The 14,799-nt window shown below is 50.9% G+C and overlaps 1 protein-coding gene across 9 annotated transcripts in view; it reads left to right on the top strand.

Annotated features, from left to right (window-relative positions):
- BLM (BLM RecQ like helicase) overlaps positions 1 to 14,799 on the top strand; it is a 99,858-nt gene that overhangs the window by 80,688 nt on the left and 4,371 nt on the right. For 3 of the 9 annotated variants that reach the window (XM_067697287.1, XM_067697345.1, XM_067697351.1), the window contains 2 exons: positions 108 to 309; positions 4,810 to 14,521. In XM_067697287.1, the coding sequence (XP_067553388.1) occupies positions 108 to 309; positions 4,810 to 4,987 (380 nt within the window). In that variant the 3' untranslated portion in view covers positions 4,988 to 14,521. The remainder of the gene's footprint in view (positions 1 to 107; positions 310 to 4,809; positions 14,522 to 14,799) is intronic. The other 6 variants (XM_067697325.1, XM_067697333.1, XM_067697315.1 and 3 more) reach the window with 6 other exon arrangements.

Raw genomic sequence — 14,799 nt, 5'->3', positions numbered from 1 at the left:
GGGCTTTGGCTGAACTGCACCCCTGTGCTGTGTATCTCCGCGTAGACTGTAACCACACTTGGATCAGAATGGCATCACTGGTAAATGTCTGCATTGTCCATTTGTAGCTGAGGACGATTCCTCACGGAGAAGCCCCTCCAGCAGCAGAGGCACTGGAAGAAATGCCCCTGAGGAGCTGGATGAGGAAACACCCATATCTTCTCACTACTTTGCAAATAAAACCAAAAATGAAAGAAAGAGGAAAAGGATGCCAGCCTCCCAAAGGTCTAAGAGGAGAAAAACTGGTTTCGGTGGTTCCAAGACAAAAGGGTAAGTTCTGCCACCTTTTCTGCAATGTAGGGTAGAAGTGAGAAAAATATAAAAGTACAGCTGCTCTGATTTGCTTTGAAGCATTTATTAAAATAAGCCATTGCCATTGTTAAATGTTGCCTCTCCCGTTTGTGGAGTCAGGATTAAGGTCTGATCCCAAACAAAAACATTTGTTTCAGATTTTTAAGATATCTACTCCTAGGTTGATGATCAAAGTTTTCTAGTTTGCAAAAACTTCTCCAATTTTGACATTACCTTAGAAAAAAAACTTTTTTTTTTCTGCCAGTTGCTCTTAAGTGAATTTTCCACCTATAATACTGTAAATCATATACTAGCTGAATAAACAGGGGTTTTTGTTTGGTTGGTTTTTGTTTTTTTAAAGTTTCTTTTTATTTATATATATATTTTTGGCTGCGTTGGGTCTTCGTTGCTGTGCACGGGCTTTCTCTAGTTGGCGGCGAGCGGGGGCTACTCTTTGTTGCAGTGCGCGGGCTTCTCATTGCAGTGGCTTCTCTTGTTGTGGAGCACAGGCTCTAGGCACATGGGCTTCAGGAATTGCAGCATGCGGGCTCAGGAGTTGCGGCATGGGGGCCATAGAGCACGCAGGCTTCAGTAGTTGTGGCACGTGGGCTCAGTAGTTGTGGCTCATAGGCTCTAGGGCGCAGGCTCTGTAGTTGTGGCACATGGCCTTAGTTGCTCCGCGGCATGTGGGATCTTCCCGGACCAGGGATTGAACCTGTGTCCCCTGCATTGGCAGGAGGATTCTTAACCACTGCGCCACCAGGGAAGTCCCAACAAAGGGTTTTGTTTTCTCATCACCCTTATGCTTTCGCCAATACTTGCTACACCGCTTCTATTGCTGCAGAATCTGCAGGGCCTCCACGCGGAGGCTCCGCACACTCCCTGCCATTCAGTAACACCTGGGAGAGCCAGCCTCCCAAGCTTTGCAGGGTAGCAGAGAAGAGGCCACAGCAGGAACCCCAAGAGGTCAGTCCAGCCCCGCCATCTTCCCTTTCCTACATCTGCCTGGCTCCTGAGCTGGGTTGCACCCACTTTGGGTGCTCTCTGCTCACCAAGGCGGAACAAAGATAGCACTACCATAAGGTCCTGGTGACGATCTGGGCAGCGTCTTATTTCTTCATAATCACACTGCTTCTGACAGCCCCTTTTTCCTGTTTTCTGCAAGGACATGCTCTGCCCTTGCCTTGTAGGTAAGGTCTGGTAGGGTTGTGACCACCCCATCAGTCTGGAGAATGTGGCCCTAAGCATTTATGTATTGTAACAGAAATGCTTACAGGAAAAGGGAACAAGTCCTCAGGAAACTTGTGCAAGCTGTTGTGTTTTTTTTGGGTTTGTTTTTTTTTTTTGCGGTACGCGGACCTCTCACTGTTGTGGCCTCTCCCGTTGCGGAGCACACCGGACGTGCAGGCTCAGCGGCCATGGCTCACGGGCCCAGCCGCTCCGCGGCATATGGGACCTTCCCGGACCGCGGCACGAACCCGTGTCCCCTGCATCGGCAGGTGGACTCTCAACCACTGCGCCACCAGGGAAGCCCTGTTGTGTTTTTCTTTTTCAGTTTTTCTACCTCTTTTCCTTCTGGGTAATAAAGACCAAAAATTGAGTGGGGGAAAAGAAAGGAAGGCAGATGTTACCAAATTGTCATTTCCTTGTTAAGTCCATAAACAGACATCTTGTATGTGCTAATCCTTCTGTTGGGGTATAGAAATTAAAGGCATTAGTAAATATTAGTTTAATTTTGTGGGTTTTATTTATTTATTTTAATTCTATTTAAACTTTTAAAAGAAAAAAAAAACTTTACCCATTTATCCTACACCCACCCCACTCCAGCCTCTTGCAACCACCAATATGTTCTCGCATCTATAAACTTGGTTTATATATATGTATATATATATATTTAGGTTCCACATGTAAGAGAGGTCATACAGTATTTGTCCTTGACTTATTTCACTTAGCATAGTGCCCTCGAGGTCCATCAATGTTGTCACAAATGGCAGGATTTCATTCAGTTTTATGGCCGAATAATAATTTTTGTGGTTTTTAGTGTGCAAGTGACCTGCGGATGCTCTTCAGTAGGGACATTTTCTTATTTTCTTCATTTATTCCCCCATTTGGGGAAATACTCATTTCTCAGGCACTCACACAGAGTAGAAGACCTTCAAAGGCCTCTGTCCAACTCCCTGGGATTTATCATGAGGAAGCTGAGGCTTCCTGAAGCTTCCCCTGGGGAAGGTTTACGTGAAGCTGTCCCCAGCCTGGTACCAGTCTCACAGGTGGGACTGGACACTGGCTTACCCAGGCCTGCCTGGAGCACTTTCACTGCTGCACGTGGTCCACGGAGATTCCTGAAAACCCATCATGATCTCCTCATTGTTGGTAGTTAGAACAAAGTAAACCATTGGCTCCCTTATTGTTTTCACAACTTTTGTTGATAAGACGGAAGCACTTTGCCCTATGGCCTAGAACCTAAGCTAATAAGTAGTAAAACTCATATTTGTCCAAAAGCCAGTACCACTTTTGTTTTTGTTTTTGTTTCTTGCGGTACGCGGGCCTCTCACTGTTGTGGCCTACTCCCGTTGCGGAGCACAGGCTCCGGACGCGCAGGCTCAGCGGCCATGGCTCACGGGCCCAGCTGCTCCGCGGCATGTGGGGTCTTCCCGGACCCGGGCACAAACCCGTGTCCCCTGCATCGGCAGGCGGACTCTCAACCGCTGCGCCACCGGGGAAGCCCCAGTACCACTTTTGATGCTAGTTTTTAATTAGCCCGTGTGTTTAAGGTGGGATTATTTTCTAGTCCCTACTGGCTAAAACCAGGAAGTAGTGTAACTTTGCTTTACCCTGTAGCAGCCTCTTTATATCTGTGCCCCGTTATCCTCGTTTCCACTGAACCACTCTGCAAGGTGGCTTCCCACGTGTCCAGGCTGCTCACCTAGCTGAGGATCCACACAGCCACAAAATAAACGTGGCTCTTTGCCAGAACCCTTAACACCCCACCCTACCCTCAGAGTTTCACATCTTCAGAAGAACACGCAATGAACTGGTTGTGTTCTGGGCTCTGAGTGGGAGTAAAATGGATGACTCTGGTGAAATAGAGGCTGCTGATGGCAGATTCATTCTGCAAATCAACATAAACAGCAGGTTTTTGCTGGGGACTTAATATCTCAGCAGGAAATCAGCATAGGGAAATTTAAGGCTGCTTCTCTGCTGGTTTAGCACATCTTTGCCAGTTCTGCAGTAAAATTGCCCTCGAGCAAGAGTTTTTAAAAAACCACTCTTCCCTCAGCCCCACCAAAATGTCATTAGCAGACTGGTGGCCCTGATACCCGGGCCCCTAAATTCAGAGATCAGATCGGAGGCCATTTGTGTGCCCTGATGGTAGGAAATTAACACCAGGCATGAATTCAGCCCGGTTACAATGGGGCGGGAAATACTCGTTTAGGGAAAGGCTAACATGCTGACCCTGTGATTTTTTTTTTTTTTTTTTAACCATTTATTTTCAGGGGAGAGAAAAAGCTGTTATCTTCAGATCAGTGGGGGAAGTGAGGTGCTGGAAGGACTTTGTAATAGGCTGTGGCAGGGGCCTCTCACCCTTTCTTATTTTTTATTTTAATTTTATTTTATTTTTGCGGTACGTGGGCCTCTCACTGTTGTGGCCTCTCCCGTTGCGGAGCACAGGCTCCGGATGTGCAGGCTCAGCGGCCATGGCTCACAGGCCCAGCCGCTCCGCGGCATGTGGGATCTTCCCGGACTGGGGCACGAACCTGTGTCCCCTGCATCAGCAGGTGGACTCTCAACCACTGCGCCACCAGGGAAGTCCTCACCCTTTTTTAAAGGCAGCGAGTGGGAGGTGAGAGCAGGCAGATCTTGGAATGTAGACGAGCGAGCAAGCCCCTGGCAACGGGACCCTGACAGAGATGTGCCAGGCCCCAGCTGCTGCGGGCCCGGGGAACCACATCTGCAGCCTTCCCCTCTGCAGGAGGAGGCTCGCTCTGCTCTGCTCTGCTCTGTCTCCACCCACCCACAAAGCCCCCTTCCTCTGGACTGTGGGAGCACAGTAATTCCACAGTGTCTATTGTCTGGGCATTGAGGCCTTAAACAAGGTATTCTCACTTCCTTTCTGTGGTCGGAGTAGATGGGAAGCATGGATCTCAGCTCAGATGCCTGGAGGGAGGCGTGGGAGAGGGAGGGGTCTGTGAAAGGGTAGAGAGAAGGCACATGGGGTTGGGCTCAAGTCACAGAATCCTTGATGTTTTAGGAGGACAAACGTAGGACAAATTGGTGTAAAGGGTGACAGTCATTTACTCCTTGAATTGTAAAGGAAACTGACCCCATCCAGGGCCATTATAGGCAGAAAATGCACAGAGACATGGAACACCAAGGAAAATCATGGATTATATAGCTGCATGCGGGTTAAGAGAAAGAAAACTGTTCACTTTTGGGTTTATTTGACATTTTAATTTTCTTTTCTTTGTCGCATTTTAGGGGGTCCAGCACATGCAGAAGGATACCTTCTAAAACTAAATCCTCCAGCATATTTGGACCCAGTTCAGCTTTGCATGGCTCTCAAGCAGCATCAGGAGTCAGTAGAAAATTGGGGATTATGGCTCCACCAAAGCCTGTAAATAGGCCATTTCTTAAGCCTTCATACGCATTTTCATAACAACCAAATCTCATCTCAGTGTACATAGATCTTAGTTGTTGTTTGTCAGCATCTGACCATCTGTGAATATAAAGCTGTTAGTTTCATAATACCATTTGTAATTTTTATCCATATCTATTAATATTTAAATAAGTGCTTGGGGTGACAGTTCTTATTTTTTAAATAAACATTTTCTTTTGAAACGCATGCATGATTTGCTGCCACTGCAAGTGTTGTGGCCATCGTTTCTCAGAACATCTGAAGCAGCAGCTGAATCATCTCAGTGAGAGAAATTTTAAGTACAACATCATGAAACACAGAAGCCAAAGAAAAAGACTCACATGGGACAGCATGAAACTGTAAAACTTTTTGTAGAAGACAATGTAAACAAAATTAAAACATAAATGACAGAGAAAAAAGGGAAACAATATATGGCAAAGGATTAATATCCATAATATACAAAGAGTATCTATAAATCATTAAGAAAAAAAAGACAACCTAGTAGAAAAATGAACAAAGGATGTGACTAGGCTGTTCTCAGAAAAGGAAATGTAAACAGCCCACAAATATGTGAAAAATGCTCCATCTCCCTCATTAAAAGTACCAGTTAGAACAATGAGATGCCATTCTCTTGCCTAGCAGATTGTCAGCACTTAGATGATATTCCGAATCTGGGGTCCACAAGAACAGGGTCAAATGTTAAGAATGTATTAAATGCTGGTGACGTCCTTTAGCATCAGGGAAGCCTTACTTTTCAAGACCCCTCCCTGAATCGGCTAATGAGCCAGCAAGTCTCATAGTGTTTTGGCACCTCTTTTCGGACTTCCAGTCCCTCATTTTTGGAGACATCTTTTCTTAGCTGTCATGCAACCTTGGTTACACCTGTTTGGTGTCCCACTTCTCTCCTTGACCTCCGTCAAGAGGGTAGAGCTGAGGAGACCTTGCCTGGGCCAAAGGTGTTGGAAGACGGAGTTGGCTGGAAGTCTGTGGCCTTGGCCTGGAGATGGTGCTGAGGCAGACCCTGCACCCACCCCTAGGGGCCGCCCTTGTAGCTGCACGCCTACCTCTTGCCTCCTCGACCTCCACCTGGGCCCTTGGTCCCTCGTTTAATGCAGGAGACTGGCAGACAGGAGACTGGCAGACAGGAGTCTGCTGAGGGCCATGCACTGTTAACCTCCAGATGCCTTCAAGAGCTGACATTTTCAGGAACCATCTTTCCGGCAAGCTCTGACTCAAGTGGCCAGAAGAACCTTCTTGGGGTGAGGAGAGGAAATGGAGGGCAGAGTAGCCAGTAGTCAAGGCTGCTGGGATAATGTCGCTGGCCTGAGGTCGCCTTGGAGAGCTGGCAGTGCACGAGGGTGTCTGGCAGGAGGTCACACCCTTCTACCTTCAGCAGCTCTGGCTTTGGGGACAGAGTGGGTAGCCTCTGCACAGAGCTGATGCCACAGAGATCGGGTGACTTCCTGGCTCTGACCTCACTCGTTCATTCATTCCTTTACTGAACCCCTCTTCTGCCCGGACTCTGGAGCTAGCTGTGCCCTCGGCAGTGCCCACTCTGCCTCCAGGGGCTCCCGGAGCAATGGGGAGGACAGGCGAAGGCAGTGCAGTGGGGGCCCCAGGGTGGAACGCAGAGTCTGTGAGCAGGGCCAGCACCACCCCCACCCCTGTCACCTACGCCTTTCACCAAGCACTGAAGAGGAACTCGCTGCAGGAACCTGAAGCCTGGAGACCTTGGGGTAGCCCGGGGTCAGGCAGGCCCCACACCCACCTCTTTAAAAATGTTGGGTTGTGGGGCTTCCCTGGTGGCGCAGTGGTTAAGAATCCGCCTGCCAATGCAGGGGACACGGGTTCGAGCCCTGGTCTGGGAAGATCCCACATGCAGCGGAGCAGCTAAGCCCATGCGCCGCAACTACTGAGCCTGTGCTCTGGAGCCCGCGAGCCACAGCTACTGAGCCCTTGTGCTCCGCAACGAGAAGCTACCGCAATGAGAAGCCCACACACCGCAACAAAAGAGTAGCCCCCGCTCGCTGCAACTAGAGAAAGCCCGCGCACAGCAACAAAGACCCAGTGCAGCCAAAAATAAACTAATTTTTAAAAAAAATGTTGGGTTGGAGCAGGGTCTGTTCAATTTCTCAGTCCCCAGGAGCAGCCACAGAAAATGCAAGCAGCCTCCTTCAGTTCAGCCTCCAGCTCCCAGAGAATGCAACCGTATCCATACAGCGTCATCTTAGGAGGACAGAAGCACACGGACTTTCCCTGAACCAAAACTGGGACCTCTGGCAGCTGAAGACAGAGATGGTGATAGGGAAGCCAATCCAGGCTGGGCGCTGGTAGGGGTCCTCCATGAGCGCCGAAATCACCACCACCTGGGAGGAGGGGCGGGGACAAATCCACAAAGGAGCTCCAGCCTAGGACCCTTCACTGGCCCACCCTCCCCAGGTACAGGTAGGCCTGAGGGTGGGGGCTCGGGCTCTCCCACCCTCGCCGTCACCCCTCTGGAGGGCACAGGAAGGATTAGAATCTGACTCTCCAACTATATACATACCTTTTCCCCAGCCCCTCTCCCACCATGAGAACTTGCTCCAGAGAGCTGACAAGTCCTTGCTTATCTCCAGGGACAGGGAACCCACTATCTCACTGGAAGAGAGCAAACATGGAGAGCCCAGTCTATGCTGAGGGCTGTTCAGGCATTTTCACACATAGTAAGTCACTCCTTTAATCCTTCCGCCAGCCCTGGGAAACAGGCACATATCAGTCTTTTTTTATGCAGAAACTAGAGTTCAGAAAGGTTATGTAATTGCCCAAATCCACACAGCTAGGAAATGGTGGTAATTAGGGTAACATACATCTCAGATTGCATCTGCTGCCCAGGTGTAATAATTAAGACAGCTCCCTTTCATTCTTGAAAGTGCTCCAGTTTAGAAGATAAGTTATAAGGAATCCAGGTCTATGCTCTTTCCCTGAACAATCCAACCTCCTCTCCCAGCCCCATTTTTCTAGCCAAAGCCCCAGGGGCTGCTTGCTCAAAACTTCAGGCCCCTGGGGCAGGCCCCAGGGACAGAAGCTGCAGAACTATCAGCCAGCACAGCTAAGCTGTGGTTTTTTATCCAGAAGAGGAAGTGGAGGCGGTGGTCCAGGCCCTCTTGCTCTTCTTAAGAAACTGCTGCTCCTCCTACAGCTTGGAGCTGCTCTGAGCCCCTAAGGCCCACCCTGTGCTTGGGAGGCTCCCAGAGTCCCCACCCTGGCTCTCCTGCTCTGAGCAGCAGCCTGGGTTGGTGGCAGGGGTGAATCTCACCCAAGCCTGTGACCCCATCCTGACAGAGGCCCCTGAGCAGAGGGACAATGGCCCCTAAGGCCTTTAGTGGAGGCCAGGGTGGAGTCCCCAGGAGGCTCCAGCAGTCACTTCTGACTCAAGGCAGAAATCACGTCCCCCACGTGGCATCACAGACAGGATTTGGAGAAGCAGGCTGGTGGGACGTGCTTGGGGGACCCAAGCCTCTACAGGCCCCTGCTAGGTGCTCCAGGCCATGGGCCCAGCCCCCGTTTGCTAGGAGTCAAGGGCTCAGTTTCCACAGTTGTGCCAGACACCACCAGAGCTGCTAAGACAAAGACCCCTTGACCTTTAGAAAGCTCCTGCCTTTTAAAAAACACTCACTCTCCTGTTCTCCCCACCCCCAGACCGGCTTTCCTCAGCCAGACCCATGTTCCATGTTGGCAAGAGAAGAAGGAAGAAGGAAACAGAATCCCATAGAGGTTAGAGTGGGCTGCTGGGCCCCTGTTCTGGTTGCGGGGCAAAGGACAGAACACAGGACAAGAGGCTAGCCGGAAGCCTGAATTTGAGTCCACACAAGCAAGTGGTTCTGAGGAAGGGAGGCATTTCCCAACCAGGGAGCAGGGCCTGAGGCCGTGTCCCTACTGCCTGCAGGTGTGGGGGATGGGGTTTTGGTGTCATCACAGCTTGACTGCATGGTTCCAGCATCCCACAGAGAGTTTGGTGAGCATCAGTAGCCTGGATGGCCCCTCAGCCTACTCAGGGGGCCTCTGTATGTCCCTGTGGGTCCCACACACACGGCCTGTCCTGGTCCCACGTATTCAGCCTCAGCCAGGAGCCTTAAGCTCCCACAGAGGTCAGGCCTCGGCCCCTGCCCAGCTCTGTGTGGGAACAGAGCACACAGATCCTTGCGTCCCCCTCCGCAGGGCAGGCGACTGGACATCCAGACCCGGTGACCTTCACTGCTCTCCAGACAGGTCTGAAACCCCAGCCTGGAAGGAGGCGTGTTTGAGAAACGAGACCTGCGGCCGGAGTCCCTCTCACGGCTAGCACCCCGAAGCTTCCTCCCCAGCGAGGGGCCCCCAAGCCTCTCGTGACCTGGGGAGCAGGGATCCCTGCTAACCTCAAGACGGAAGCATCAACCTCTGCGGCGGCCGTGGCTTGACAGTTACTGCGAGAGCAGGCCTCCCACGCCAGCCCCACGAGCCTACCATGTGCAGGCCACACGTGCCCCGCCATGGGGGACCGCCATCCACTTGTCACCGCCTGGTCCCCGCTCCCAGCCCAGCGGTCCTGCTCCCTTCGCACTCGCTGGGTGACCTTTGCAAGCTCTGTGGCCTTTCTGAGCCTCAACTTCTCATCTGCACGGTAAACGTAGCCGCTGGCCCTGCCGCCCGAGCTGGTTGCCAGCGCCTCTGGTCAGATGTCCCACAAATGTTTGCTGGGCCAAACACAGAGAGCCAGGCATGGCCCTGGCACTCGGGGAGGTCACAGTCAGGGAGGGAAACAGCGATCGCTCACCCCGGGGGAAGGAGAGAAGCAGCATTGGGGTGTGGGGGTGCTGCGGGAGCCCCCAGGGGAGACCTAATCCAGTCCAGTGGGCACAGGAAATGAAGTTTGAGCCTTGGAGAATGAGTAGGAATTCAGAACACGAGAAGGACACCCCAGGGAACCGCAGGGGTAAAGGCTGGAGGTGTGATGGAGCTTGGCCTGAGAGGGGACCTCCCCAGGGTTAAGGACGGGCTGCGGGAGGTGGAGAAGCCATCCCAGATGGTCCTGGCTGAGGGGCGGGACCTGTCCCCAGGGAAGGCTCTGAAGCCGGAGAGACGTGATCCAATTTGCCTTCGAAAAATTACTCTGACCCCAGGGTCAGAAAAGGATTGGAGTGGGTGAGGCCGGACGCCAGCAGACAGGCAGGAGGCTCTTGCTCATCCAGCAAGAGAAGTAGCAGCTCTCAGGGTAGCAAGGTGACAGGAGTCGACAGATCCCACGGGCCAAGGAGGGGACATGGGGCAGGGACAGGGGCTGTTGACATGCTTTGAAGACATCCCCGAGAGATAGCGATCCCACGTCAGGCAGACCGACAGTCCTGGCCCTTTCCAGGTAGGAGGACGCTTTGTTGCCGGAGGGGTCAATTTGGGAGCCCCTGGTCCAGGCCCCAGTGCAGCCCCCCTGGGGCCCAGGATCTCCTGCGATGTGTGGGGTATGCATGCGTGTGCGCGTGAGGGTTCTGTCCAGCCCATGTTGCCTCCTCCGAGCTTGGCAAGTAAATCCGCAAAGGCCATACCAACACCCCACAAAAAAATGCCAACTCTGTGCTAATTTATTTTTTATATTTAAGAGCATGTGATGAATGCTCTGCTTATTGACCTAGAAAGTCATCCACAGCATGTTTTTGAGAAGCCGAACAGAATCCTACTCCTTTGCTGGAAATCCATGCCACCCTGCTGCCAAGCCTGGGACCCCAGGTCCCTCGTGGGCTGCAGGAAGGGCCATGTCATAAGGCACAGCACTCGGCATTGTATGTCTCTTAAATGACAGCTCAGCTCATTTTTTTTAAAAGGCTACAGAACAACATGGCTAGTAAAGATTTTGTCACTTTACATGTGTGTGTGTGTGTGTGTGTGTGTGTTTAGATAGAGAGGGTTGTTCACCAAAATATTAACAGTAGTGGAATTGAGATGATTTTTACTTTTCTGAATTGCTTGACTTTTTACAAAAAAACTCTATCATTTTTATAATCAGAATAAAGCAAGGGAGAGCCACTCGGCCACCTTGGGGTTTAGCTTTGCTCCAGAAGGGCTGTGGGGTCAGAGCCCCCAGTGGACTAGGAATAGGCTGTGGGCCTGGAGCAAGCACCCCCTCCCAGGGCCAGCCCAGGGCCAGGACCAAGCAAGGCCAGCAGGCGTCAGTGGAGTTGAACTTGCACAGGGTGCTGAGGCTGGAGTGGCCCTGTGGCCTCTAGGCTGGGGACCCCAGGGTCTGGCCATCGCCACTGGGGCCACCCTGCCCATTCCTGAGCAGAAGGCAACACTTCCCCACCTGGCCACCCTTCTCACTTCCAGGGGACGAGTGCCCTGTGCTGGGTCACCTGCCTAGGTGCCAATGGGGAGCACAGCAGGAGCTCCAGCTCAAGGAGAGGGTGCTGCACAGGGGAAAGGAGAAGGGGGCCCCAGGTGGCCTGCAAGGACCCCCACCCTACAAGTCCTGCCACTCCCTCCGCAGTCCTTAGCTGAGGTCTGCACTTTGCCCCAGACCGGGGTTCTGGCTGGAAGGACCTAGCACACAGCAGGTGCCTAATAACATATGTTGGATGAGTGGGTGAAGGGGCCGCTATGAAGACACCTGCCTAGACGGCCCTCCCCATAAGAGGATGAGAGGATGGGGACGGGGGCCTGGGGCCCACTGGATCTTAAAATCCCGCTGCCCACTTGGTACTGCCAGGCCTGTGGGGAGGCTCCCCCCTTACTGCTTCTGTTGGCTTCACCAAGACAAGTGAAAGTTGCCTTCCAGTTGGCCTTAGTATTCACTTAGATTTCCTTTTGTATGTGTGCATTGATGCTTTTGATTATTAGTGTCTTACTCATTCTCAGAAAGCTGGCCAATTTCCCCATTTACTGATTTTCTGAAGTCCACTCACGTGTGGGGAAGACCGGAATGCATGGAAGACTTGGAATTCAAACTAATAATCGCTACCTGTGCAGAGCTTCATCCCAGCTGAGAAGGCAGAAGCCTAGGTCAGTGGTTCTCAAAGGTTCAGCATGTCTGGAGGGCTGGGTGAAACAGTTTCTGGATCAGAAGACCTGGGCTGGGGCCTAAGGGTCTGCATTTCTAACATGCTCCCTGGTGATGCTGAGGCCACCAGCCACCCCGGGCACACTTTTTTTTCTTCTTTTTGACTGCTTTGGGTCTTCGTTGCTACGCGTGGGCTTTTGCTAGTTGCAGCGAGCGGGGGCTGTTCTTCTTGCCGTGTGCGGGCTTCTCATTGCAGTGGCTTCTCTTGTTGCGGAGCACGGGCTCTAAGCACGTGGGCTTCAGTAGTTGTGGTGCGTGGGCTCAGTAGTTGTGGCTCGAGGGCTCTAGAGCGCAGGCTCAGTAGTTGTGGCACACGGGCTTAGTTGCTCCTCGGCATGTGGGATTTTCCCGGACCAGGGATCGAACCCGTGTTCCCTGCATTGGCAGGCCGATTCTTAACCAATGCGCCACCAGGGAAGTCCCCGGGCCCACATTTTGAGACCTGCCTAGGGCAGAGGAAAGGGCACCAGGGGTCAGCTCTCAGGGTGATTACAAACCTTAGCTGCTGGGAACTTAACTTTGGGCCTTGGGCAAGGCAACCTCTTTCATCCTTGGTTTCCCGCAATGTCAGCCGAGCCTTTAGGGTGGGCCGGAAGCCTCCAGAGGGTGTTTAGGAATGTGCAGGTGGAACAGCCTTGCTTGGTGAGAGCTATTTGCAGGAAGGGGTCTGTTGTCACAGAAAAGCTCCTCCAGCATCCAAGTACGTCTTCAACAGACTCGGCAACAGGGAAGCAGAAGCAGGAACGCTGTTTCCCACAGGCGCTTTGCAGAGAGCACTGGAGGTAAAGGAAACCTTAAAAGCGGTGGAAAGAGTGTAAGTTGAGATTTCCCAGTCCTTGCCAGCCTATGGAGTCAAATGGGGTCACATGACCTCCCAAATTTGCTGGAGAGCGGACTTCTGTCTCCCTGCCAAGCCAGGCAAATGCCACTTCATGATACAGTCCACTGGGGATTTGAGATAGGGGGCTTGGGGCGCCAGTGTGCTACAGAGGCGCTCCAGAAAACCGTCATTTCAGCATCCACTTAGAGCCTGGTCCCTTTGCCTTGACCCTACAACATCCAAAGCCAAACCTCAGAACAGGACGGGGCCAGTCACCCCGTGGGCTGTGTTTCACCAGTTCATAGCAAGGAAGACTATCAAATGGCTCTGGAGTCAGAGTGCTTGAGGTCAAAGGCCAACTGAATCCATTTATTGTGTGACCTTAAGTAAGTTACTTAACTTCTCTGTGCCTGAGAGTGATCATAATAGCATAACCCTATGGGATTGATTGTTATGAGGGTTTAATGAGATAATGCGTGATCAGCAGGTAGCACACTGCCTGGCACTCACTGAACATGAACTTTTGTTATTGTAGCATAGACCCCCCCTATGTGTTGTCTGTTGCATATATCTGTGCAGAAATTGACTGGCGAATAAACTGGATGTAGTCCTCACTCAGCTCAGCCATTCTCAACTTGATCCTTTTTTTGAAGTTGCTCTCTCAAAAAAAGAAGCCACCACCCGAGAGGGCAGTCCTGGAGAGGATGACTTCACCCCGTCTGCACTGGGCACCTGAGAGCATTGGGATGCTGTCTATGAGAGAGAGCTGCAAACTTGCCAAGAGTATGGGGATACAGGAGAGATCTGGTTATGGCTTGACTAATAAGGTGGAGGCAGAAACACAAGATTCCATTGGATGCATCAGTGCTTGATACTGGGACGGGAATGGCGTTCTACTGGCTAACCTTGTTGGTCTGATAGAGAAGGAAATGAGGGAAACTGGGAGAAATTGAAGATCTTGAAGAATATGGCTTGAGATCACTAAAAGAATAGGAGGCAAAATTTGTTTTCTCTAATATTTCTGAAATGGATTACTCTCCTTCTGCAATACAGCTTTCTGGAAGTATTATAGAGAAAGAAGGTTTATCTAACATTATGTTGAACGTGGAAGACTTTTGGGGGCTTCCCTGGTGGGTCAGTGGTTAAGAATCTACCTGCCAATGCAGGAGACACGGGTTCGAGCCCTGGTCCAGGAAGATCCCACATGCTGCTGAGCAACTAAGCCCGTGTGCCACAACTACTGAGCCTGTGCTCTAGAGCCCGAGAGCCACAACTACTGAACCCGCGTGCCAGAACTACTGAAGCCCGTGCACCTAGAGCCCATGCTCCACAACAAGAGAAGCCACTGCAATGAGAAGCCTGCACACCACAGTGAAGAGTAGCCCCCGCTCGCCGCAACTAGAGAAAAGCCCACGTGCAGCAATGAAGACCCAGTGCAACCAAAAATTAATTAATTAATTAATTTTTTTTTAAGTTATAAAAAAAGACGACTTTTTGAATCCTTCCACAAAGCTGTCTGGATTTCATATTTGTATTGACAAAGGAACTTTTGATGCCATAAGCCTTAATCCTGACAATGCAATTGAGAAGAGGAAGCAACATGTGAAATCTCTCTCCAGGGTGAGAGAATAAACCTGACACAGAAAATACAAGTGCAAGTAAATGTTTAGTAAGTACACAGGATGCACATGTTGAATAGATAAAGTGGGTTGGTAAAAAAAAAATCATGAGCATGTAAGTGGTTGGGTTTTAGAGATCAACCAAGAATAATTTAAAATTTTCTTTTGTATTTGAGATGTAAATATTTTTCTTTCTGATTAAAAAAAAATTCCTGTAACTGCTGAACAGTTAAAAACTTTAAAGCAGTAAATGAATCTACAAAAAGCAAAAAAAAAAAGCCTCCTTCAGGCATGGACACATCCAGCTATCTAATCATCATAAGCAACC

The sequence above is a fragment of the Pseudorca crassidens genome, chromosome 1 (assembly GCF_039906515.1).
Source record: "Pseudorca crassidens isolate mPseCra1 chromosome 1, mPseCra1.hap1, whole genome shotgun sequence".
Lineage (NCBI taxonomy): Eukaryota > Metazoa > Chordata > Mammalia > Artiodactyla > Delphinidae > Pseudorca > Pseudorca crassidens.
This window is presented reverse-complemented; position numbering and strand designations above follow the sequence as displayed.